This window comes from Rattus rattus, chromosome 6, assembly GCF_011064425.1.
Source record: "Rattus rattus isolate New Zealand chromosome 6, Rrattus_CSIRO_v1, whole genome shotgun sequence".
NCBI classification, from domain to species: Eukaryota; Metazoa; Chordata; class Mammalia; order Rodentia; family Muridae; genus Rattus; species Rattus rattus.
This window is the reverse complement of record NC_046159.1, coordinates 150,789,522-150,816,813: the sequence shown is the minus strand read 5'-3', so window position 1 is coordinate 150,816,813 and position 27,292 is coordinate 150,789,522. Positions and strand designations below refer to the sequence as shown.

Here is a 27,292-nt window from a genome sequence, read left to right as displayed (position 1 = left end):
AAACCACGGCACCTTCCCTTCTCTGAGGTCTTCCCACAGCCACCGAGGGTCCCAGGGTCCCCACTCCTCCTGAGCCCCTGCCTGTGGTCTTGCTGGCCTCATTCATAACTTCATGTTATACGAGTCTATGCAGATAGACATTTCACACAAACATATTCTATATATACAATTCTATTTATAGTTTTGTACCTATAAACGTATATGTGCATTTTGTATATGAAATAATGTCTCAGAGCCAGTTTTCTCCCTAATTTTATTCTCATAGTCCATTTACTACTTTTGTTTCTGAGTCAGAGGCTTACTCTGTAGCTCAAACTACCTCGAATCCATGATAACCCTTCTGCCTTACCCTCTTAAATGGTCAAGATTATAGGCCAGACCTAAGGTCAGAGTGAAGGCTTGGATTTTTCTATCCTAAGGAAATATTTCTGCTCTAAAAGCAATATTTCACCGTACCTCAGCCTCCCTTATCGGAGTCAGTGACAGCTCTCTCTAGCTATAGAGGCTACAATGTTGGTGTCATTTGTTACAGAATTAGGTGACCAGCAAATGCATTTATTGAAGCCCCAACCACGAGAGCTCCAAACGCCTTCTCCAGGAGTAGTATCATTGCAAACATAATTAGAATGAAGTCGTTAGGGGCGGGCCCTGGCCTAGTATAACCAGCGTCCTTATAGGAAAGGAAATGGTTGGTATGGATACACGGACAGGAAGAACACCAGGAAGACGAAGAGAGCCACCCGTAGGCCAAGAGAAAGAACCAGAATGGATCCTTCTTGCGAGGCCTCAGAGGGACTGAATCTGTTGATACTTTGTTTCAGACTTCAGCCTCTAGAACTGGGAAAGGATTTGTTCTGCCGTTTAACCTACACTGCTTGTACTATCTTGTTACCGCAGACCTCTCAAACTAAGATATCAGCCTTACCCTTCTCCCTGTGAGGGCGTCATAAAGTCCAGTTGACTAACCATACAGAATCTGCCCAGCCTCTGACTGACTCCACCATGTTTGCAAGGGCCTGTCATGTTTCTTCCCCGTGTCTCCGTGTGGCTACCTCCAAGCAGGGTCTGCCTCCTGCATGGCTGTTCTCAGCACAGGGTCTTTTAAACACGCAGGCCATTGTCCTTCCTCTACTTGAAGAGCTGGCAAGGCCTCATACCAACTTGGTGAGGCAAAGCCTTGGACGGATCGGAAGGCCCTGTGAAATCGCCGTGTCCTCCAGTTGCCTCTCTGACATCAGCTCTCCCACTCTCCATCTTGCCAATTCTGCCCCACCACACCGCGCTGGCCACATGAGCTCTGGGCCTCTGGGTTTTGTACTGGCTGTTCTGCCTAGAAGGCTGTTTCCGCAGATATCTGTAAGGTTAAGTTCCTCCAAGTCTGTCTCAAGTATCCCACAAGTGACTAATAAGTGACCTAGATGGATTTTTAAAGCAGCAGGCTTCAGAGAGTTCCCCTTTACTTCCGGGTTCATTTCAGAGTCCTCGCAGATATGTCCTCACTTCTGTCAAAATTTCAAAATGGAAAACAGGTGTCCTTCTATGCATGGAAAAGTGCCAGTGGGGAGGCCAGTGAGTCTCTGCTTTTCTTTCCTTTTATCCTTTATCTGAAGAGTATCTCTGCAAGGATTACCATGTCAACAGCATTCCAAGGTGACCAGTGGCCCTACAGACTAAACACCTCCATACTGCTCTGTCTCCAGCCACAAAACCTGAACTCCAGATGCTGTCCAGTCAGAACCTTCTGTAGAAAGCCGGGCTGACCTTCCTTTGTCCCATCCCTCCATGGTCTAAGACCTCTCTGTGTGAACTTCTGTTGGTGCGTCCTCACCATGATATCTCTCTGTATTCAATAGCCACGCGCACCTCTATTTACTCTGTGTTGTGCTTCTTCTCCTGCTTTCCTCACCGCAGGGAGCTCCCTGGTGGCGGGGCTTTTACCACATTTGGCTGCACCCCCATATTCTTAGTACAGAATATGACTCGTGACCCAGAGTAAGTTTTTAATCAGTATCTGATGAATCAGTGATGAAAACTACAGCTTCCAGCTGTGGCCAGCTGTGGCCAGCTGTGGCCAACCAGGTAATTCAGGTGGAGGCTCAGGGGGCCTGAAAGTTAGCTGTGCATTCAGTCTGCTGCTAAAAGAAGTCTGTCTTCTTGGTGAGGACTAAGTCTGTCCTGTCTACAAATCTACAGTCGGAGAAGAACTTAGAGATGATGAAATACTAATATGAAAGCATCTTTAAAATTATATTTCAGTTATATCATGCAAATCAACAAATACAGAGACAAAATCCCAGAAGTGTTCAAAAGAGGCTCAGTAATGATTTATCCAGATTTTTCATTCTGTTAAATCTCTGTGGGGCCCATGAAAGCTAAAGGAACACACTACAAACTGGAAGATTGCATGGTCACGTCAGTTCTCAGCAACTCCAACATTTCAGAGAGAGAGAAATCATGGAAGGTTTCCCTTGCTCCTGAGGCTTGTGGTAGAGGTAGAGGATGTCTTGTGGTCATGTCCAGGGATAGATTTACAACCAAGTGTAATGGGTGCTACCTCAGCAAAGCAGGACCATGAATGAATTTCCTTTTGGCTTGTCTCTCTGTCTTTCTCCCTTCTCCTCTCTCCCCCTCTCTCCCTCCTTCTGTACACCAGAAGGCAGTGGGATGGAGAAACAGTTCAAACTGAAGTCTGGAGACCTGAACAATCTAGTCATCCTCACTACACCATTAATCACGTGGCCCCAGGCATTGGAAGCTCACCCGACAGGGGCCTTGCTCTGAGGTGCCCTCCTTTTCTTCCAGTTTGGATCAGGGCTCTCCTCCATCTCATCATCTCTTTTAGCACAGTAAGCCTTGGCTCCAATGTAGCACTCCCTGGTGCTATTTTCCTCTTCAAGTTGTAGATTTTGTATCTTTTTATTCTACTTGCTGTTGTGCATAGGAGTGGTTACTTAGGATGAGACTACAGAGTTAACATTAGGCTTGAGAGCTCTTACACCAAAGAAATTAGCCCATTTCTTTTCTATCTAGCCTCAGGCAAATTCTTAGGACAGGGGCAGAAAACAGCCACTTTTTTTTTTTTTTTTTTTTTTTTGGTAAAATATCTCATGCATGGTCAAGCCCGGTTGCTGGTGATCATTAAGCCCTTCTTAAAGCATCGAATTTTTGTGTTGGTTACTTTTGTATTGCTGTGATAAAACACCATGAGCAAGGCAATTTATAAAAGAAAAGGTTTAATTGGGCTTATGGTTTCAGAGAGTCAGAATCTATGATGGCCGAGCAAGATTTGGTTCCAGGAAAAGGCGAGAGCTTATATCTCAGTCCATAAGTGGGAGGCAAGGAGAGGAAACACTGGGAATTGTTCAGATGTTTTGAAACCCCAAAGCCCGTCCCCTGTGACGCATTGTGAAACAAGGCCACACCTCCCAATCCTTCCCAAAAAGTTCCAGCAACTAAGGACCAAGTCTTCAAACACATTAGCCAATGGGACCATTCTCAATCAAATCATCACAGACGGGGAACACTATGCTTGTTCATAGTTGCTGAATTCTGTGCTGTAAATATTCTCGCAGTAACCTGTCTTCAGTTGCCAATGGGAGAGTATTGGGAAGGGAGATGGGGAGAGAAATGCAGCAGCTCACCATTATATGATATTGTCATGGTGAGGGACACAAATATCTGTATAAGCATAGACAATGGCAACATCTAGCAAAACCAACAAGGAGTGATGGGTTTGAGGATATACTACCTTTGTATTTAATATACTTTACAATTATAAATTTAATATATTTTAAACATCTATGCTTAATAGTAAGCTTATAGAATTACTGAAAATGTAAGTCTTACCAACAATTTTCCAGCCATGCATGGTGGCATACACTTTTAGTTCCAGTACTCGGGAGGCAGGGGCAGAGGGGCAGAGGGGCAGAGGGGCAGAGAGAGGCAGAGGGATATCTGTGAGTTCAAGGCCATCCTTGTCTACAAAGCTAGTCCAGGACAGCCAGGGCTCTGCTACACAGAGGAAACCCTGTCTCAAAAACAAAACAAAACAAAACAACAACAACAACAACAAAAAAACCAAAGCCACCACCACCAACAAAACAAGATACTATTTTTAAGAAACGACCAAATTTACCTTGTTTTCATGAGCGGTATGAGCCAGCTTCTCACAGCCCCGAGACGGATGCTAAGATCAGAAAATGTCTAGACGAGGCCCTTGGTCCATGAGACGCTGAGGTCAGGCGCTTAGCCACCAATCTCTCTTTAATAAAACTCGAAGAGATACTTGGGTTATAATTTTTTTTTGTTAAAGTTGCATTTTGGATTTGAAAAAGAATACCCATATGGTCTTAAGTGCCGTTTGGTAGGGAGAGCTGGCTTCTAGGAGATCTGTAAGGTAAAAACCCACAGTGCCATTGCTTGCCATGGCTCAGCTCTTAGGAGAAGTTTAACACAGTCCTCCAGAACTGCAGCTCCATTGTACTGAGAAAAAAACCCAAACAAAACAGGATTATTACAAACCTTTTCATTTATCCTCTAAACCAGAGGTGTAACATTTGAAAGGTGGTCGTAGAATTCCTTGTTTCATGTAACTCTCTCGGCCACAGTGAAAAGCAAAGGAAAAGAGAAGAAATACAGACTTAACATCTATTGTTCAGGGTTCTTTCAGGCAAAGCGCACGAAGGACGGTCAATTAGATGAGTGAGAAGGATCATCTGGCAGCAATGCTTCCATCTGAGGACAAGTAACAAGTCTCAGGGGATTCAGCTCTTGTTTCCCGTTCCTGAAAATAAAAGTTTGAAGCAATCTCGCACATTTGGACACCCCACTTAACCGTTGTTTCTCTTCCCTTCCTTACAATGGGAAGTGACTCCCACACGGAGTTCCACAAGCTATTCAGAAACCGTTTTGATCTTTGGATGGGAATAAAGCTCGAGGCTTAAGTGCTAGCTGGAGAAGTGTTGACAAGCCAAGCATCTCTGAGCATCACTATGCTGTGAGAAGGAATCGCTGCGGTTCCACTCTGTCAATCACTAAGGGGAGGGTTCTCCAGCACAGCGGGAACTCTAGTTAACCTGACCACTGGAGGAGGAGAAGAACAAGAAGCCGTGTGCTCAACAACAGTGACACGAGTTCAAGATGGGGCCAGCCTCTTTCTGGCTGGTCACAGCTCTGAGTCACTGTCCAGCAAATGCAGAATTGGCGAGCACGGTTGCCCTTCTGGCGTCAGCAGGCCTCCCTCCGCTGTGCTCTGCACTCACATTGGACAAGTAAAGCTATTTTTAAAAACTAGTTTGTTATCCAAATGTTTTGATAAATATGGAAGCCTTTTAACTAGCCATGTTGACACTCTCCAAATTATAATTTACATTGGACCAACAATTTATTCAGTGCCCACTTACTCTGTTAAAACCCTTTTGCTGGGCCGTATCCTGTATCAGGTTTGCGTTGTATTGTATAGGACGTGATGGTGGCGAAGACCCTGTCTGTGTTTGTCAGAAGGGATTAAAAATGTGTTTGGGCAAGAACCACAGAGGGTAGAGGGCGAGGTGGCTTCAGCTCAACGCAGTGAAGTAAAATGTTCCAGTGCTCCTTTGAGGTCACCAAGAGGATATATGGGTCTGACCAAAGTCATTACATTACTTATTGGTCATTGGCCACAGTGCTGCTAGAATGAGAGAAACAGCTGGAAGCAGTCCAGGGACATGGCTTGGACCACAGCTACTCAAGCTGGACACGTCTGTCACAGAGGGTCTGTCCCTGCACATTTAATGTCTTTTTGTTACTGAGCAGACTGATCCAGAGATGACGTTATAGAAGCAGAGTGGACAGTGGGCTTTGGTCAGAGGTCATCAGTGCGGTCAGCGCTGCCTTTACCCAGCCATCACGCACGGGCTTCTCCATCTTGGAGTGGGGGAAAGATGGGATCTTGGGTCACGGCTACTCCTTCTCCACACACGGCTGCCTTGCTGTGCATACGGTCTGCTCCATTAGCAGCTGGGAAGACTCTCCTCCCTGTCAATAGCCATGGCTCTCTGTTAGGACACGAGCTGGAGCACACTGGTGAGGCCACTTCCCCAACTTCCTACTCGGCAAAGGGGAGCCACGCCACCTCACAAGTAAGCGGAGGTCAGATCTTCAGTCAAAACGCAGAATACGCAGTCACCAATCCCGACTTGAACGTGGTGGTGTCTTCTTTCTCCTTACTTTAAGGAAACATATTCCAGTTTCAGATTTATACGCCATTACTTCGGCAAAGAGAAAGCAACTACTAATTGCTTGGCCTAAAAAGATGCTGGCAGAAATATTCGAGCCATAAAACATTGCCAAACATCTCTCTGGCTAGCGTAATATAAACTTGGTGGAAAACTAAGTGCCTGGTGCCAGGACAAAGCTGAGACCTTCTCCCCAGACCCAGAGGTTCCTCTCCATTCTCCAGAGACGAATCCTCGGGTCGGAGCGTCGAGCATCTGGCTGTAGTTCGAGGAGTCCCCCAGCTGGGCTGCTGGATAAGTCACCCTTCCTCCCTTTTCAGGAACTCTTGCCGTGGATGTATTTTCAAGACAAGAGGAAGAACACTTGTTTATTTGTTCTGTAGAAGCCATTTCTGGAGATAACAGTGCCAGGATCCGGGAGAGAGGGAGCAAAGTCAGAACTGTTAAAAACAGCAGTTGTCGCCCGTGGGGTTAACGGAAGAGGTGGACTCTGGCCCAGGCTCTGACAACCGCCTGAAGAACTCTCATTCACTTGCTCCTCTGGCTCGGCTCGTCCAGTCAGGACCAGACACTGCTCAGAGTTAAGAGACAGTTGAGGGAATGGGTAAGGAATCCATCTCTCAACACCACCACCCACCACCACGCCTTTTTTATGTTCGCCTGTGAGGAATACACTATGGGGAATCTCAAGGTCCATCCGCCTCTAGTCCTTGGGTCTAAAAGAATAATAAGGGGCCAAACTGTGACCGATGGTACATGGCCCGGCACTGTGTACGCCAAGCACTTCTATAGCCACTGCTGTTGTGAGGGAGGGGTGGGGCCGGGGAGCCCAGCCTTGCTGACCCCAAGCCCTGAATCATTCTTCCTTACCTGTGTTTACCCGTTCATTCATCTCCCTGAACTTTTTCTGGAAGAAATCATGAAAAATTCCCTCAGAAATCCATGGCAACAATACAAAAATGTCTCCTCCTTTCTTATGGCTCTCCTCCCCTCTTGCTACTGGAGCCGAGACCATCACTCCCACCTCCAAATGCGTCTTACCGTGTTTAAGGCATCAGAGAGGCAGAACCCTCCCTAGTATTTACGCCGCTTTGCTTTATACATGGGCTGCCTTTCGTGACGTGGGTGAGTCTCAGACGGTAAATTCAGCCTCAAGAGAAGACAGCTTTGCCCCAGCAAAATGGAATTCTGCCTCAAGACTGTAACACAGAGAGCTTTCTTGAATTTTTGATTCAAAATCACAATATCTACTCTTCTGGAATTTCAGCTTCCTGGCTTTGGTTTATAGATTTCAGACTAGCCAGCCCTTAGAATCCAGCGATCTGATTTATTTTCCTTAAAAACAAAACAAAACGCAACAACAAAAAAACCTGGATCACTTTATATGCACAGCCCCTCCATGGCTTTCCTACAACTCACTATGTGAACCAGGCTGGCCCTGAACTTACGGAGAGCTACCTGCCTCTGCCTCCTGAGTGCTGGGATTAAAGGCGTGTGCCCCTGCACCAGACATGATCTGATTTCTTAAAGTTAATGTCTTTCTCTTCAGAGGTGTAGATATGTGCTTGGTTTCTCTGAAGAACACTAGTGCATTTTCACATACACATTTCTCCAGCACTAACGCACTTAGGAGCGACCTGCAGATTCTGGAATTTGCTCAGCTTTAGTTCCAAGTGGACCTACACTTCTGGCGAGCTCCCAGGTGACACACTGAAACTGCTTCCCCGCTGTCTCAGTTTGGTTTCCAATGTTGTGAAGAGACACCATGACCAAGGAAACTCTTATAAAAGAAAACATTTAATTGGGGCTGGCTTACAGGTTCAGAGGTTCAGTCCGTTATCATCATGGTGGGAGCATAGCAGCATCCAGGCAGGCATGGTGCTGGAGGAGCCGAGAGTTCTACTTCTTGATCTGGAGGCAGTTGAAGGGGACTGTGTTCCACACTGTGTGGAGCTTGAGCATATATAACCTCAGAGCCCACTCTCACAATGACATACTTTCTCCAACAAGGCCACACCTTGTGGGGCGGTGGCCTGTGAAAGGTACCCTGATTCCCCGGTCGAGATAGGTCGAATCCCCGGAGACTCTAAAAGGGACGGCATATTCCCAGCCTCCCAGGAGATTAAGGCTTCACATAACTGCAGCCCCCCACCGACGCCTGTAGAGAGGTTTGAGACAGACCAGTCACATAGGGCAATGCCCCCAGCCCCTCCTCCACAGGTTGAGGACGTGACCACAGGTTACATAGGCTCAAGGCAGATCAATCATAGAAGCAGGACCTGGCCCCCAAATATCTTGTTCAGGATTCAAAGTGTGCAGGAATTATTCCATTGTCTGAGAGCTTCTGTCCTAAGAGCTGTAACACTGCCTCTTGGGGAAGAGATCTGCTCTCCCGAAATCACCACCAGAAGCTCCCCTGCACCCCCTGCACCCCTCGATGCTAGGTAGTCAGTCTCCCGCTGGCTTAGCCAGGCCTGAGCAACTTAAGCAGCAGCAGTGGAAAGGACCAGCATTGGGGGTGGCAGAAGCAGTGCCCCCTCCCTACCCGAGGTCTCTCCCTTTGCCCCAACCCACACACCTAGCCAGGCCAGGGAAATCCCCAGGCTCCAGAGCCTCAACATCTCATAATGGTACCACTGCTTGTGGTCAAGCAATCAAACACATGAATCTATGGAGGCCACACTTATTCAAATCACCACACCTGTGGACAGTGTTTTCAAAAGGAAAGTTTTACGTAGCCAGCCTTTTGAACTATTCCATCATCTTAGTTATTTTTCTAATGTATTCTTTATGTATATATTCTGAGGTACTATTTCAGTTAATCATCGTGATTACTAATCTTTTAGTTTCGTGTTGGTTCTTCACTGTTATATAGTTGGTAATAAATACAGCCACATGCTTTGGACAGCAGGAGACTGCATGGAGGACGGTGATCTTACAATGTTATATTGCCCACTCATGTTGTAGCGATTCTAGTTTGTGTAAAAACGCTCTCTGATGCCCACACTCCGGCGAGCTAACCTACCAACACATTTCTCTGAATGTATCATACACAACTATATCCTTGTATGTACAGAAATTTCAGCACACGACTCTATTTCCTTAGGATAATTTTGTTCAGGAAGAATACTTGACCCACGATACGTATATTTTTCAGACCTTAGAATATTCTATTTCTAGATTCTGTTTCTGAGGATGTAGCTCAGTTGGGAGAGTGCCTAACCTAGTATCCTCAAAGCTCCAGGTTGAGTCCCCAGCAGTGTACAAACTGGGCATGGTGGACATACATGGAATCCTAGCACCTAGGATGGGGGTGTTACAGGATCAGACGGTCAAAATCATCAGCTATAAAGTAGGTCCAAGGCTACCCTGGGCTCCGTGAGAAAAGCTACTCAGATTATCCCAATGTCCTCACATCCAGAGTCACAGCTTTAGCAGTGCATCCAGCCCTGGATTCAGTGTTGTAGAAATTTGCAGATTAGGAGCATGTATCAAAGAGGATTTGCTGAATTCATTCAAATATCTGCATGTCTGGTCATATAATAGATATCTGCATGTCCGGTCATATAATGGATATCTGCATGTCTGGTCATATAATAGATATCTGCATGTCCGGTCATATAATAGATGTCTGCATGTCTGGTCATATAATAGATATCTGCATGTCTGGTCATATAGTAGATATCTGCATGTCCGGTCATATAATAGATATCTGAATGTCTGGTCATATAATAGATGTCTGCATGTCCGGTCATATAATAGATATCTGCATGTCCGGTCATATAATAGATATCTGCATGTCCGGTCATATAATAGATATCTGCATGTCCGGTCATATAATAGATGTCTGCATGTCTGGTCATATAATAGATGTCTGAATGTCTGGTCATATAATAGACATCTGAACATCTGAATGTCCGGTCATATAATAGATATCTGAATGTCCAGTCATATAATAGATGTCTAGTCATATAATAGACATCTGCATGTCCGGTCATATAATAGATATCTGCATGTCTGGTCATATAATAGATGTCTGCATGTCCGGTCATATAATAGACATCTGAATGTCCAGTCATATAATAGATATCTGCATGTCTGGTCATATAATAGATATCTGCATGTCCGGTCATATAATAGATATCTGCATGTCTGGTCATATAATAGACATCTGCATGTCCGGTCATATAATAGACATCTGCATGTCCGGTCATATAATAGACATCTGCATGTCCGGTCATATAATAGATATCTGCATGTCTGGTCATATAATAGATATCTGCCGGTCATATAATAGATATCTGCATGTCCGGTCATATAATAGATATCTGCATGTCCGGTCATATAATAGATATCTGCATGTCCGGTCATATAATAGATGTCTGCATGTCTGGTCATATAATAGATGTCTGAATGTCTGGTCATATAATAGACATCTGAATGTCCGGTCATATAATAGATATCTGCATGTCCGGTCATATAATAGATGTCTGCATGTCTGGTCATATAATAGATGTCTGCATGTCTGGTCATATAATAGATGTCTGCATGTCTGGTCATATAATAGATATCTGCATGTCTGGCCATGTCTGGCCATATAATAGTACTTGTTGATTACCTAGTTACCTGATACCATGGGTGGTGGTCTGCTAGAAACTGAGCAGAATTACTCTGACAGCTAATCATGAACTAGTTCAGGATGTTGTTACATGGTGTTGTGTGTGTAAGGGGAACCTGGCCTAGTTAAGGGCACAGGCTCTTCCTGAAGAAGGGACATCTGAAGTGAGCTCTCGTTTTGAGGATGTGACTTTCAGTTCTGTAGGCGTTGGCTAGTCCTCTGCCAGCAGGTGAGGCTCTGGTGACAGAACCCTGGGAGTCCTCTGTGTGACGAGTCTGAAGGTCTCAGAAGAAGTCTGTTGTCGATGTGACTCCCACTTTCTGTGCCATGCTACCGTTGAAATGGCATGTCACAGGCATCCGTCTGTCCTGACGTCCTCAGTTTCTCACCGATACAGCTGAACACCTGTGTGTGTGTGTGTGTGTATGTATGTACAGAGCTCCCTAACTTACATAGGCCTCTGTTGAGGGGGTGATGGCCAGTCATGGTGTCTGGATGCTGTCTTGGCTGGTGGGACCAGCCCTGGGGCCAAGTTTCCAGAGCCTTGAAGACAAGAGGTAACAAATCAAGATACAGAGCAACTGTAGAGCCATTTCTCCCAACCCTAGTCAGCTGAGTTTTGACAGGGGCTCCAGGACCATTCGATGGAGGAAGGAATGTTCCTTTTACCGACTGGCGTCGTGACTCTATAGAGCATGGACGTATACTCAGGGCATTCTGCTTGATTTTTGGATCTGGTAATGAATTCTGAGATGAGACAACAAAACCTGAATAATGAGGAAAAAATAGATGAATTGGATTTCATCAGAACTAAAATTTTTCACCCATAAAATAATCTTTTTAAATGTAAAGAAAACTGACAGACTGGGAAAAATAGCTCCATTTATGTATTGAGTCTAGGATCCAGGATTGTTTATTTGTTTAATAATTCAACAAGAACCAAAAGATGGCCCAATTTATAAGTGTAGGCAAGACGTGAATGTTTTCTTCCCCAGAGAAGACAGGGAAATGGTTTCTTGGCACAGGAAATGGTACACAGTACCTCTGATCATAGAGGACATGCACACAGGTGCGTCCCTCCAGGCCTACTCGGCTGTCTCTAAAATGTATATTCATTATTTTTTATTTATGATGAGTGTTCTGCCTCCGTGTATGTCGGCCTGGTGTCCTTGGACGTCTGAACAGGGCACTGGGTCCTCTGGAACTGGGCTTCCAGACAGTTGTGAGCTACCACGTGGGTGCTGAGACTCGAACCCAGGCCCTCTGCCAGCACAGCCAGCGATTTCAACCACGGACCCACCTCTCCGCTCTGTACTTGGAAACGTTAGAAATTTGGAAAGATAGAAAGTACATATTGCAAAGATAGGGAGGAGAAACTGGAACCTTCGAATAGAATTGTAGAGGATAAAGGAGAGCGTAAAATGCGTGTGACTGCAAAAACGACAGCTTTGCCTTTCCTTCAAAAGTGAATCTCGGACGCACTGTATCACCTAGCAAGTCCTCTGTCCCACTGCAGAGAGCTAAAAACCGATCGATCCTCGTGCCAACAGACTGAAGGATGTTCGGAGTGGTAGCATATGTGGGAAGGAGGAAACAAGGCAAACGTGTAGCCAACATACAAACGTGCAGCACATCGGAAAGTCAGGACATTAAAGGAACAAAGCCACAGAAAGCAACTGAGTTCCTCCAGGTGCCTCAGGCTGGGTGTAAGAAACGGCTGGTTTACGCGCCGACTTGACTACATCCGAATTAATGGAAACCCAAGAGGCTGTGAAGACTTGCGAGGGACTTGAAGTGGGAAGGCCCATCCTAGATCTGGATCTTTTGAGGTGGGAAGATTTACTTTTAACTCAGCTATTTTGAGGTGGGAAGGTCCATCCTTGCCTGGGTGAAGGACATGGAGGAAGGGAGCTTTATCTGCTGGCAAGTCCCTTCCTTCACTGGCATTAGAACCCACGTCTTCAAGATCCCAGTGTACACTGAAGACCAGTGGAGACATCCAGCCTTGTGCACCGAACAGCTACTGGCTTCTTGGACTTTCTGTTGGTAGAGAGCCATTGTTTGGATTAGCTGGGCCACAGACTGTAAGCCATTCTAATTAATCCCATGTATATGGGATTATATGTATGTCATGAATGTGAATTCATCTTCATATATATGAATATATATGTATATGTATTCATTCTGTCACTTCTGTTACTCTAAAGAACCCGACTAATACAGTGCATAAACAAAATGCTAACAGAAACATTGGCTATGTACAAAAGGCATAGTTGTATTTGCATTAAATACTGCACACGAGTTGTCCCAAAGAGGCAGGAAACAGGTTAGTGATGCCACCCAGCCAAGGGGAGGGGCTTGTGGCGATCAGGCGCCCGGTTGCTCATGATTTCCATTTGGCTTATGAAGGTGTTCTAGAACTAGACATAGGTGGTGACTAGGAAACATTGAATAGTTATTTAAATGGTTCATGTCTGTTTCATGTGAGTTTTACTTCATTGGGACGTGAATTAATTACAAAAACAATCAGGACTGGATTCTTCCTGTCATGCCAGTCCTATTTTATGGTTTTAATTCAGTTTTATTTATTTAAAAATTACATTTATTTATTTATTTATTACTTGGTGTGTGTGTGCATGAGTGTGTGTGTATGTATGTGTGTGTGCGCACATGTGCGCACGCATCTGTACACACGTGCAATGGATGAACCACAGGGGTCTTGCTGAGTTCAGAATACAACAGCTTGGTACAAAAGACTGAACACCGTGTAGCTGCATTTGTATTAAGTGGTGGAATCAGTTCTAGCTTCTGCCATGTGAGCTCTGGGTTTTGAACCTGGGCTGTTTGGCTTGACAGCAAGCACTTTTCAGCCCATGGTTTTAATCTTAAAACAGGAAACTTTCACACATCTGTGATCTGGTGCTCACCGTGTTGGTCTCTCGTGAGAGGCCTGCTAATTAACCTTCCCATGATTCTCTCCTCTGTGATTCAGATCTCAGTCCAAGGCTTCCGGAACATTGCGAACAGCTGCACGGGAATCATGCACCTGACCATCAATGACATGCCAACGCTGACGGACAACTGTGTGAAAGTAGGCAGAGAGAAAGAGCCTTCCCCTTCCTTAATACGGGCACACATTCTAATAGCCTAAGCTACTGAAAAATGTGAATTGACCTTTTCTATGAATTGATTAGGAGCTAGGAAATCATTCAAATTTTTACACATACACACATGCAGGCGTCTTTAAAAACATTTGAATGCTTAAATACTTCATGGTGACAAAACCAGAGCACAATGGTAATTCTCTCACCTGACTGCAACCCAGCCCCAGGTCTGTCTGCGTGGCTCAAACCTGATGCCCATGTCGAACTGCCGACCGACTGACTGAGTACTCCATTTCCTCATGTTTGCCCATGCTCTGGAAACGTGATTTAATTTCATCAGATATGAAAACACCCCCTAGTTGCTTTAAAATTGGGAAAGTGTAATAGTTAGCCTGATTGTTTCGGAAGGTTCTGTGGGGAGATGACTATGTCCCCCTACCATGTTTCCTCCAGTAAATCCTCTCTCCTTTCTGCCCTCTTCTGAAGGCTTTGGTTGAGAAGTGTCCTCGTATTTCATCGGTGATTTTTATTGGCTCCCCACACATCTCGGACTGTGCTTTCAAAGCTCTTTCCTCCTGCGACCTCAAAAAGATCCGATTCGAAGGTCTGTGACTTATCATCATTTTTAAATTTTATTCCCAGGACATTTAAATATAGTCCTTGTATTTCTCCCCCAACAGGAAACAAAAGGATCACCGACGCGTGCTTTAAGTCGGTAGACAAGAACTACCCAGGCATCAGTCACATTTACATGGTGGACTGCAAGGGGCTGACAGATAGCAGCCTCAAATCACTTTCGGGTTTGAAGCAATTGACGGTGTTGAACCTGACAAATTGCGTAGGGTAAGACGACATCCAGGGTATTCAAAAATTGTTGATCATCTAGGATGCGCCTGGCTGTCAGGTCCAAGCGTTACTGTGTTCTGTTTTGATTGACGGATTAAGTTACATGATCACATTTCTTCTGCACATGTCCTTTCCCACAATGCATTTGTTTTTAATCATATACACATCCAACTATGCATAGGCTCAAGACAGGAAACAGGATCTCCCCTAAAAGTTCACTTGAGAAAGCAATTTTGTTGTATTGTACACCTCCCTAAACCAGCTCAGCTGGCTCGGTCCATTCTTAACAATGTATGGGCTGGAAATATATTTAAATGGACATATATGACTGTTGTTAGGGGAAGAGCAGCTCATGCTGTTTTTCAGAGAGAGGGGCTCTCTGAAGTAGCTCAGTTGTGAGTGGGACCACAGGGGGACCTTGAATGCTATGGAACTTTCTACAATGTCTTTACCTTAGTGTTATGGTATATAATGTGGCAGGTGAGGGGGTACCTTGTGGGCCCATGCCAAAATATCCCCCTGAGAAACCTGATTTAAGGGGGTTCATTTGGGGAAAGGCAAGGGAGTGAGTGTCTGGAGATGGGGTACAGGTAGAGAAAGGGGACAGAGAAGGACAGAAAGGAGAGGATGGCTAGGAACATGTAGGAACGGGAGGGGGGGACAGAGACAGAGACAGAGACAGACAGAGGAAGGAAGGGAAGGAGGGGAGGGAAAGGGGAAGGGAGGGGGAGGGATGGGGGGAGCAGGGAGGGAGGGAACTGGGGTAGCACCTGGCAGTGGCAGGCAATGGTGGCAGATGATGATGTAAGCCATTGCTAGGTCCCTGGGAGGAGCCTGGCGGAACCGAGAATAAGCTAAAATACATTTTAAACTGAAAAAGAGTCATTCCCTGTTGTTAATAATCATGCCACCCAAATAAGCAAATGGACACTAATGACATCTTGTGATCACCTATCCATTTTCTATTATATTAAGAGCTATGCAATCAGATTTGTTTCTAAAATTTGACACAATAGCATACATGGATACTTCCTACTTTGGACTACGTTTGGTGTAGAAGTGGATGTCACCGCCAGTCTGCACGTTTGTTTATGAGGCCATGTGTGACAATCCTCGATCCTCTCCCGTCTCTACAGGATTGGCGATGTCGGCCTGAGGCAATTTTTCGACGGTCCCGCCAGTGTGAAACTAAGAGAGCTCAACTTGGCTAACTGCTCCCTGATGGGTGACACCTCTGTCATGAAACTGTCAGAGCGGTAAGACAAAGCGATGTCTACACCAGAGCATTCGCTGTTACGTGACATTTGCTAATAGGAGCAATCAGCGGCAGGTCTCAAAGCCAATAGCGCACACCCTCTCCACACGTTAGGCACACCCAGAAGCCGGAGTAGCCCTGAGCTTGAAGTCCTTAGACAGAACTAACCTCCTATCACACCTGAGTTGCTTCCTCTTCCCGTCTCCGAGCTCTACTTCTGAAATGGAGGTACGGATATGTAGCTATGTATGACTTCTCTGTGCCGCTCAAGGATAATGTCCCTAAATAAGCCTTAAAAACCTATATAAAGCTTTGCTGAGGGCTATTCTGGGTTATCATAATGCCAGAATACCAGACAGCTGTAATGGCTCACATCTGTAATCCCAGCACTTCAGAGACAAGAGGACAGCCAGGAGTTCAAGGCCACGCTGGAACTACATAGTGAGTTCCAGGCCAGCTTAAGGTACAGACCAAGACCCCATACCAACAAAGCAAGCACCTCCGTCAGTTTACATTAGGTCGAGGAAAGGCTCGAATCCCTTCTTCCACACCATCTGCTCTCCCCAGAGATTTTCATGAAGAGGTCAAGTGCTGTCAGTGTGCGAGAGCACCGAGGTTAACCCTTCCTGGCTTTTCCTTTCAGATGCCCTAATTTAAACTACTTGAATTTACGAAATTGTGACCATCTGACTGACTTGGCAATTGAATATATTGCAAGCATGTTATCCTTGATATCAATAGATCTTTCTGGAACACTCATCTCCAATGAGGTAAAACAAAACAAACAAAAACCAGTACAATGGTTTATTTACTTATTTTTTTGTAACATCATCTTCTGGTTTGCAAGAAAATGGAGAGAACACTGTTTTTCTTAAGTTATTACATTCCAAGTGGAAAACTTAAGAACACTGTCCCCAAAAGAGTGACAAATGCTGTTACTTGTAAAATTGTCATGTTTCTTTGTCTTACAAAAAAAAAATTAGCAAGGTCCAGTATTTTGGAGAAAGGTATGACTGATCCTGAAGTATTACACGATAGGCTGAAATTTGTTTTTTCATAGACATTTGGTCTGTGTAGTAACGAAATACAACAGCAGAGTATATTTCTCCTGTGAATTTCACTCTGTAAACTATGTGAGCGCTTTGAGATTGAAGTTCAAGTTTTCCCAAAAGCAGTTGATGACTTTTCCAAGATCAAGCTCGCTTTGCCGCCCCAGCACCGCCTCATCTCCTCATCCTGTGGAGGAAGGTTCTGAGAGATTGGTGAGGAAAGACTGTGTAGGTTCCTTGAAGGGCTCCTCCCCCAGCTGCTTGCTGAATCTCATGACTGAGACCCTCCCTGGGAAGCAAGCCCTGGAACCTACACACATCTTGAGCCCTGGTGAATCCATTAACGTGGTCTGCTTCCGGTCTGCTTCCGGCTGGGCGGCAGGCATCCCCCGCCCACGTGCAGTCAGCTGTTTCAGACGAAGGACGCACCTAGTCACCGCCCTGGTTCTTTTCTTTCTTTGCTTGAGTGCACCTAGATCCAGCCCCCATTTGGTCTGCCCTTCTTTGGAGTGTCATATGCAAGTAGGGGTGTGGAACAGTTATATGTAGTCAGTCCTCTGTGGTGCAGAAAGCGTTTGGCCTCTTCCGTGGCGTCTTCTGAAAATGCAGGAATTGATGTCTTAAGGCCATCTGATGCTACGTTTGAGGTCCAGGTAAAATCTCTAAAGCGTCTCCTTCATTCCAGTTCCAAGCCACTTCTCGGGCTCTTCTGGATCCTGCTAGTTTGTGGTAACCCTGTGAGACTGTCTCAGGGCCACTGTCACAGATTAACCCCGCCCCCCAGACATTCTGCCCCTCCCCCCCATCGTGCGTGCATTTGCCCTTAGACGCATGCTCAGTCTCTTCTCGCTTTGCTGCAGAGTGGCTGACCTCCGGTAAGCTAGAGCCCAAATTGAGTTCTCGGTGAGGCATTTGAGAGTTGAGTTGTTAGCGGGTCCCTGAAGGGAGGGCAGGTTTCCTCCTCCTTTGAATTGCTGTCCCTGCACTTCCTAAATGCTCGAATTCCTTCTGACCAGCCCTCCTAGCTTTCAACTCCCTGGATTTCCTTGACCTCTGAGTTCCAGTAACTTCCTTTCTTCCCCTTGTCCCAACACTGGGACCGCGATGGGCAGTTTCTTCTGCTGCTAATGTCTGAACGCATCAGCCCCCTTAGTTTCTCAGTTTCTCTGCCATCTGCGTGTCCAGTTCTATGTTAACATTAACTTTCCTCAGGATTTTTCCCCCCAAATTTTATTTTTATATATGAATGCTTCTTTTGTACACATGTCTGTGCACCATGTGATGCCTGGTGCCCCCAAAAAGCTAGAAGAGGGGGTGTCGGATCCCCTGTGACTGATGCTGAGCTGCTGTGTGGGGATCGAACCTGGAGTCCCCGAGTGAGCTGTGGTAACTTTCCTTAGTTTTGGATACTTAACAGTTGTTTGGTTTTTCCCTCGGATCTTAACAGATAAAACAGCAAACACGGAAAGCCTCTGGTGACTTTTTACTTTTATCAACTCTACAAGGAAAAGTGGACTGGTTGTTTCCTAGACCTGTCTTCCTCTCCAGTTGATCCAATCTGAGATAGCCTTGAGATGCAGAATCCCTTAACCATATTTGTTTGCTCTTTCCTGGCTCTAGCTTCCTGTCTTGTCCAGTCCTGTCTCCCCCTCCCTTTCCCTCCCCTCCCTTACTCTCACCTCTCCTCTTTCTCCTCCCCTCCCCTCCCCTCCCCTGTTCACTTTCCCCCTCCCCTTCCCTCACCTCCCTTACCCTCTTTCTTCTCTCCTCCCCTCCCCTTCTTCTCTCCATTTACTTTTCTTTCCTCTCTCCTTTTCCTTCCTTCCTCTTCTTTTTGTTCTCACCTTAGTTCTAGTAATTTTTCTTCTTGGCATGGACTAGTTCCCTAATCCAGGGGTGGAAAAAAATTCCATGATTTTAACAAATGTTATGCCCTAAGTCTCTTAGAACCCAGTATTTAAATCTTAAACTCCTATGTTCCACACCTCTCTGTATTGTTTGTATTAAACCTCCCGTTGGCTCCTGAGTAGAGTGCCCAGCTGTTGTCTGCAGGGCCACAGGGTAACAAGGGGAAGAAGCTCAGACACACAATGAAACATTGGACATCTAATTCTGCCACACCTGTCACAAGCCTGACTGCCAGGAACGATCTATGGAGACAAAACTCTGTGACTTGGCGGGGGTTTTTAGCATTTATGGGGAATTCAGTTTTCATTTCCAAAGACCATGTGTTAAGATTTTACCCCCCAAGGGCAAGTGAAGGATAGGAATGTGGCCTTGAGCTCTGTTCTCTCTATTTTTGTTCTCCCCTGAAGAGAGCCTGTCGTTTGAGAGCAGTAGAAGCATTCATACACCAATGTAAAAATAACACCAAGTGGATGAAAATCTTCTAAGGTTTTTTCCCTTCACCATCTAAAAGGCAAGCCATTGACGAGGACATTGGCACAACAGCTGTCAAGTTAACTCGAGTCCATCTAAAGCGAGTCCACCCTGTCCGCAGCCAGGGCAGCCAGACATAGCCCGGACTGCAGGTCCGATCAAGTGCAAATTTGATGGCAGACTTAACACTCAGAACTTAAATTTTGGAATGTTACAGATACTCGCCAGCGATGAATTGCAACCAGTTGTGCCTTTGCATAAAGTTTGCTCTCTAGTAATATGTCCGTTTTAAATTCTTCCGAGCAAGTTTTCAGTTAGAGTTTCACTGCCACTCAGTTAACGTGCACTTGTTATGACTTTGGTGCCTGGTGCTGGGAACACCAGAGTAAGTAACAGCCCTGGTGCTTCCTCTGAACACTCATCCCCACAAGGTCACGTTGTCAGGATCGAGGGGTGTGGGAGACCAGGGAGGAGAGGCCTCCTGTGGCTCAGAGGGTTTGGGAACACCTTAATTTCTAAGCAGAGGAGACGGCACGTGAACAACCAGAGGCAGCCAGTTGAAGGCCATTGAGACGTAGTATGTGGTGCCATCAGGGCCACAGCACACGGGCTATGGCTTGATCATCAGGAGAATATAGAAGTTTGTAAACATCTAACTAAATGGCATTGTTAATTTCACTTGGGTTACTGGGATGCGACTTTCTCTCCATGTATAGAAACAGGTTTTTCCATTAGTCAAAAGAGCTAGAGCTATGGTTTCCTAAAGACCACAGGATCCATAATTGGGGCCGTTCAAGCCATGGCTCCGGCCGCCTTAGTCACTGCCATGTTTGTTGTTTAAGTGGAAAAATGAGTCAGAACAGTGTTCCAGACGAACGCTCAGACAGTGGTTTATGAGGAGTCTTTCATTTGCACAAATTGTGAAGACTTCCACGACGACGAGGCCTAGATCGTGAGTGCAATCTGCCGGAGTCCTCACTAGACCCGGGGATCTCTGAGGACCAGGAACTGGCTCCATGTATGCTGTTCCTAGATCCCCAGGGAACCGTCCGCACGTACACATGGACCCTGGGTGGAGGAATATGTGTTTGGCAGTGTGGCTCCTGACAAGAGTGAGACCTGTTCCCTGCCACCTCAGTTGAAAGAGGACGGATGAGTTATTTTAACGTAACGTGACACATGGGCACAGTGGCTTCCTAATTTGCCCCATTTAGCACAAATACAAACAAACGCATGTTTGTTCAAGGGACTCCACGCAGCGGGGTCTTGCTGGAACGCACTGTGTGAAAGGGATGTGGGCAGAAACCCACTACTGTGCTGAATTGTATAGACTTGGACCAGAGACAAAGCAGCACCCGGGGCAGCCATAGACCCCCGTGTTAGGTGGATCCTCGGGAGGCTGGAGGCAGGGTGTCTTAGTCACTGTTCTACTGTTGCGAAGAGAAACTGTGACCACAGCAACACTTAGAAAGGACAACATTGACTTGGTGCTGATTACAGTTTCAGAGGTTCAGTCCATTATCATCATCGTCACCATGGTAGGAGCACCGTAGCGCACAGGCAGGCACTGGAGCAGGAAGGTGTGCATGGGCTGGGGTGGGGGGACAACAGAGGACTAGCATAGATTTTAAAACCTAGCCCCAATGACACACCTCCTCCAACAAGGCCACGCCTCCTAATCCTTTCCAAACAGTTTCAAATATATGTGGGAGCCAGTCTCAGTCTAACCCCCACCGTGGGTGCTCAGAAGGACCGTGGGACAGGGAACCAATAAGTGTTTGGGGATTTGAAGGGAAAGGAGGCCGTGCGCCAGGCTGGGGCATGTGGAAAGGATTCGAGCGAGATTTAGTAGATAAAACTGAACGATGCTGGTGACTGGCCAGTTATAGAAAATGAAGATGTGGGGTGGGGAAATTAGAGTGATGTTTAACATCCAATTGGGGGTGCAAACATAGGTCAGCACTCAGAGCACCCACTCTCCCAGAGCCCCCAGTTTTACTTCCTAGCACCTATGCAGGCAAAAGAACCACACACATAAAATAATTTTTAGAATTTCAAATAAAAAAAAATTGGATGGATACAAGCCTGACTGTGGTGGTTTTGGTAAGGACAGCCCCATGCTGGTCCTGCAAATCCAAAGCCACAGGATCTCCATGACACAGGGTAACAACCATCAGGCGTCCCAGTGAGGATCCAATGTTGATGATATCACAGAAGCCAGAGACCTTGAACCAGACCATTGACCCCCTGAAATGAATATGTGCAAGAGACGATGTGTGGGCCAAGGGACACACTGTGGGACACACTGTGGGACAGACTGTGGGACACACTGTTGGAGACTAAACATGGCTAAGACACCTATTCTTATTATTTTTATTTATTTATCGGATATTTTATTTTATTTCTTTAGACAGGGTGTCCTGGAACTTGATCTGTAGACCAGGTTGGCCTTGAACTGAGAGCTCCACCTGCCCATGTGTCCCAAGCCACCACACCCAGCCGGAGTTCCTATTTTAATAATAGTTTGGTCATGTCAGGAACATAACAGATTTTGAGGAAAAGATTGCAAGTTCCCAAGAGAGTGTGGAATATTCGTGTAAAGGGCTTAGGAGAGAGGTGGAGGATTGTCACCGTCAGGAGCTGTGGCTGTGACAAAGCTCCCTGGGAGACGCTGAGAGGGAGAAGAAGTTGCCAGCCAGGAGAAACAGAACAGACCTGCATGGTTACGGCGTAGGAAGATCTGTGAAGGGACTTAAAGAAAGAAGGTAAACCATGGCAGGAGACCCGGCAAGAGCACCGTGGCTGGAACGGAGTCGCATTGACTGTCAGTGTTTAGTAAGAGCAGACGCTTCCCCAGGGAAAGGTAAGACTGTGAAATGACATTCTTTTAACCAGACCTCTGCCTGGGATGCGTGGTCTGTATCCACGTGCCTGTACGCTCCTCCTTTCATTCTCCATTTCCTGGGTAGGAAGTTAGCGAACTCGTTTGCCTGTTAATAGTTTGGACTATTTTTCCTATGATAAGCATTGGTTACACTGTCCTCATTGATCATAAAATCGCTTCTCTAGCTAGATCATTTTTATACACTATGAATGGGTTATTGTGTTTCCTTCTGTCTTCCTCCCCCTCCCCCTCTCTTCCTCCCTTCTTTCCCTCTTTGTCTTCCTTCCCTTCCTCCCTTTCTGACTTTCAGTGTCAGGGAGTAAACTACAGATCTGGTACAAGCCAAGCAAGCTTGCCTAGCCCTGCCAAGTTACACCCCAACCCTCTCTTAACTTTCTATTTTGAGACAAGGTCTCACTCAATTCTCCAGGCTGCCTTGGGCCCACCTTGTGGCCCACATAGGCCTTGACTTCTGATTCTCACACCTCAGCCTCCTGAAGACCTGGGGTTATCGGCCCACGGCACCAGGCCTGGCTGGCACATTCTTTCTTTCTAAGTCACAAGCCTGCTTAGTTCATGCTGGTTTTTAGTCAAAGCAAAGACAGACAAGCAACGAGCAGAAGTATGGCGGAGTCATTTGCTACTGTTGTCCCCTTGCTCAGAGTTGGACACGACTCTCAAGCCTATGCAGTCTAATGGGGCACCCTGTACTCTCGGGGTCACTGTGTCTAATGGGGCACCCTGTACTCTCGGGGTCACTGTGTCTAATGGGGCACCCTGTACTCTCGGGGTCACTGTGTCTAATGGGGCACCCTGTACTCTCGGGGACCACTCTCACCTTGCACCTCTGTTCCAGAGGCACTGACCCTCCTGTCTTCCCGAACACACCCTGCCCTTCACCTGCATGAATTGCTCATCTGTCAGCGATGCCTCCCCTCTCCTCGTCCACCCAGTGAATTCTTACTTGACTTCTCAGTTTCAGCCGCGAGTGCCTCTCAGACATTTTTTGATCAGGATTCTTACCAGAGTTGTTAGGGTCAGAGCCTGGGCCCTGGCAGCCCCCAAGAAGCCACCGTTGGCCACCGTTGTCAGAGGTGCACATAGCTAAGAAGTCTGGTCATCAGGGTGCCTCCCTGCCCACCATTGCTGTTTCGGCTGTAGTCTCTTCTGTAGAACTTTCCACCAAGTTGTCCGGACTGCCTGAACTCACGTTCATGACACAAACTCCCACTCCAGCAGACAACAAGGGTTTCAGCCCTCTCCTGGGGGAAATCCAACTCCGTAGGGTACATTGTATCAGTAGTTTGATGGCCAGAGCGAGTGGGGCACAGCTGTCTCTTTAGAATATCTTTCTGTCTGGCCAGGATGGCTGGCAGCTCGGGCCCTGGCTCCACATTTCCACTGTGTAGTATCTATATTTCCATCAAAAACAATTGGCCCATTGTTTTTAACATCTGTGCTACCCCTGCCTTCCTCTAGGCTCTGGGAGGGTAGAGGCTGGGCCATCGCACCTTTCTGTTGCCTAACTCACAGGAAGCACAGTACGTTTTCTCATTGAGTGAGAGACTGAATGGGTCTGGCGTGGTTCCCCTTCTCCCAACCAAACACTCAGGGCTTCTTTAAATTCCAGCGCTTCTCGGTGGCTGTGCTCTGAGCTAGAGTGGGCGTACTTACAGCTGCGTGTCTTAATCTGGTGACACGCCTGCTGGAGACCACCCATCTGCATGGAACACACACAAATAAAGTCTGAGGTCCAGGGACATACAACCTCCAAGACAGGAAACCCGGGAACTCCCCGGGGATCCAGGATATAGGAAAAGCTGAACGTTTGAAGGAACACGGGAACTAAGAGACAAACGATTTTGCCTTGAATGTTCAAAAACACAGAACGAGAAGCCTGCTGTGGTTTTCCACAGGGAGTGGGCCTCACTTCCCCCTCTCCAGCCAGGGCTGTATGTGAACTTGTAGCTTCCGTGATCAGTAGCAGTGGCTTCTCTCAGAGGTCAGAGTGCCTCATCTCCTGTGTCCAGTGAGGTACTGATGAAAACTGTAAAGAAGAGAAGGGTTTGGTGTCCGTCGTTTTCTCAGGCATTCTCCCTGGCAGTACAGCAGCCTCATGGAGTTGCCCGAAGCCCAGCTAGCACATGTTGTAGTAACTTTTACTCTCCTGATGTAATTGTCGTCTCAGAGACTCACTGCCTCTGTCTGCCAACCCAGGCCAATCCTGGAAACCTCTAGCCTCCATACAGGCCTCTTATCCAGGCCTAGAATGTTTTCAGCCTCTGAGGCTTACTGCTGAATGAGCTCACCCTTTCTAGTTCTTTCTGAACTCTGGCTGGCTGGCCAACTATGGTGGGCTGGATGGGTGGTTGTCTTGGACTCACTACTGCCCTGGGCCCCATGGCCCCAGGCAGGGGTCATCTTGTCTTGGGTTTGCTCCTGCTTGGGTGGGACATTCTATACATGTCTAAGTATTGAGTAAAGGCAAGGTGGGACACTCCTGTAATCCCAGCTCTGAGAGTCAGAGATAGACCAATCTCTGGGCTGGCCAGTCCAGTCAGCAAGCTCCAGGTCCCAGAAAAGACCTTGTCTCAGAAAACAAGATGGAGTGCAACCAAGGGACACCTGACATTGACCCTTCTGTCACACACAGACACAGACACACACACACACACACACACACACACACACACATATACACAGACACACACAGACACAGACACACACACATACACACATATAACCACACACATACACACATACAGACACAGACACACACCAACACACACATACACATACACATATATACACACACATATACACACACACAGGCACACAGACACATATACACACACAGACACAAACACAGATCATTATATCAGCTCCTCATTCATTCAACCGCATTTAATTATTGTCTATCAGCCATGTATCAGTTCTGAAGTACTAAAGTGAAAGGCACAGTCCTGTGGCAAGGGCCAGTCCAGTGTCAAAACAACAAGAACATAACACCATGTGATTATAAGTTATGAAAATCAAGGGTTCAGAGTGTCCTCCCTGGTGCCACCACGCTGTGAGAACTTCGGTGAGTTATTGAACAGCTCTGAGCCCCCATTTCCTTCTGTGTCACAGTAGTCCTAGTGCCACCTGCTTCCCAGTGTTCTGGGGACCAACAGAGTGAGGTTGTATGCAGTGGGAGTTGCACATACAGCTCCCCTTCAGTGTAGGTCTGGCGGTGGTGTAGAAGGTCCCTTAGAGGAGGACATTGCAGACAGGTAGGGATCCGAAGTTCTGAGGAGGACTTAGTGGAGGCAGCTAGCTTGATGGATATCGGAATGGAGAGTGGGAAGTGTCGGGCAGTGTGGTCAGAGCTGTCCCCAGCAGTAGCCAGGGTTTGTATTTGGACAGGTGTAGGCCTGACAGGTCATTCGTCAGGAAAAGAAGCTAGGAGAGCAGTTGAGAGGTGGAGACGAGGTGCTGAGTTCTGCTTTGGACATATTTCATACCAGTGCCGCAGGCTCCTTTGGTGCCAGGTAACATAGAACAGACAGAGGGCAGACTCCCACCTGAGTTTTGTCTGGCTTCGATGGTTTCTTTAGGCTGGAATTATAGGAATTGTACACATTCATGTCCCCAAATACCAAAAATACTCATAATACCAAAAATACGGGAGATTTACTCATGTCCCCTTCCTTTGCAGCATCAATCAGGAATGAGAGCTTCCTGCTTTTTCCCTTGGGGGCTCTTCTCAGTCATCCCAGACTCCTTGCTACCCCAGTCCATTTTATTTCATAGAGTTCCCTTTCCTGTATCCTATATGTGAGTACCAAATATCATGGGTTATACAGATCTCCCCTGCAGGGAGGCCCAAGCCCAATAACCAAGGTCACAGAGGTAGAAGTTCAGAGAAGAAACAAAGTTCTTGAAAGGAGCTCTTTAACCAGACTCCTGACCAGCTTGCAGAAGAGGAGGAAGAACTCATTATAGCCCCCTGGCTTCCCATTCAACTGCTAGACAGAAGTAATCTGCTGTGTTTGAGGTACTTCCTGCACACGAGGCTGAGTTGGCAGTTAGAGAGCAAGACGAGTGGCTGAGGGGGCTGAGGGGGCTGAGGTGGCTGAGGGGACTGAGGTGGCTGAGGGGCTGAGGGGGGCTGAGGGGCTGAGGGGGCTGAGGGGGCTGGGGGGCTGAGGGGACTGGGGGGCTGAGGGGGCTGAGGGGCTGAGGGGCTGAGGGGCTGAGGTGGCTGAGGGGCTGGGGGACTGGGGGCTGAGGGGACTGAGGTAGCTGAGGGGACTGAGGTGGCTGAGGTGTCTGAGGTGGCTGAGGTGGTTGAGGGGGGGGCGTTAGGGGGCTGAGGTGGCTGAGGGAACTGAGGTGACTGGGGGACTGAGGTGGCTGAGGTGGTTGAGGGGGGCTGAGGGGCTGGAGGGACTAGGGGGCTGAGGGGGCTGAGGGGCTGGGGAGGGGCTGAGGGGGCTGAGGGGGCTGAGGGGACTGAGGGGGCTGAGGGGGCTGGTTGAGGAGGCTGAGGGGGCTGGGGGGGCTGAGGGGGGGGGCTGAGGGGCTGGGGGCTGAGGGGCTGAGGGGGGGGGGCTGAGGGGGCTGGGGGGGCTGAGGGGGGGCTGGGGGGCTGAGGGGGCTGGGAGGCTGAGGGGGCTGAGGGGGCTGAGGGGGCTGAGGGGGCTGAGGGGGCTGAGGGGGCTGAGGGGGCTGAGGGGGCTGAGGGGCTCAGGGGGCTGAGGGCTGAGGGGGCTGGGGGGGCTGAGGGGCTGAGGGGGGGCTGAGGGGGCTGGGGGGGCTGAGGGGCTGAGGTGGAGGGGGCTGAGGGGCTGGGGGGGCTGGGGGGCTGAGGGGCTGGCTGGGGGGCTGAGGGGGCTGAGGGGGCTGAGAGGGCTGAGGGGGCTCAGGGGGCTGAGAGGGCTGCTTGAAACCTGGATTAGAG

General features: G+C 47.4%; 1 protein-coding gene and 1 non-coding gene across 3 annotated transcripts in view; both read left to right on the top strand.

Moving 5' to 3' along the window:
- Fbxl13 (F-box and leucine rich repeat protein 13) overlaps positions 1–27,292 on the top strand; it is a 190,702-nt gene that overhangs the window by 134,224 nt on the left and 29,186 nt on the right. The window contains exons 13-17 of one of the 2 annotated variants that reach the window (XM_032907075.1): positions 13,826–13,924; positions 14,424–14,541; positions 14,618–14,780; positions 15,920–16,039; positions 16,682–16,808. In XM_032907075.1, coding sequence (XP_032762966.1) covers positions 13,826–13,924; positions 14,424–14,541; positions 14,618–14,780; positions 15,920–16,039; positions 16,682–16,808 — 627 coding nt within the window. The remainder of the gene's footprint in view (positions 1–13,825; positions 13,925–14,423; positions 14,542–14,617; positions 14,781–15,919; positions 16,040–16,681; positions 16,809–27,292) is intronic. The other variant, XM_032907076.1, reaches the window with a different exon arrangement.
- Positions 11,248–11,333, top strand: LOC116904780. Its single transcript, XR_004388444.1, has one exon. It is a non-coding gene; the product is annotated as a small nucleolar RNA SNORD86 (small nucleolar RNA).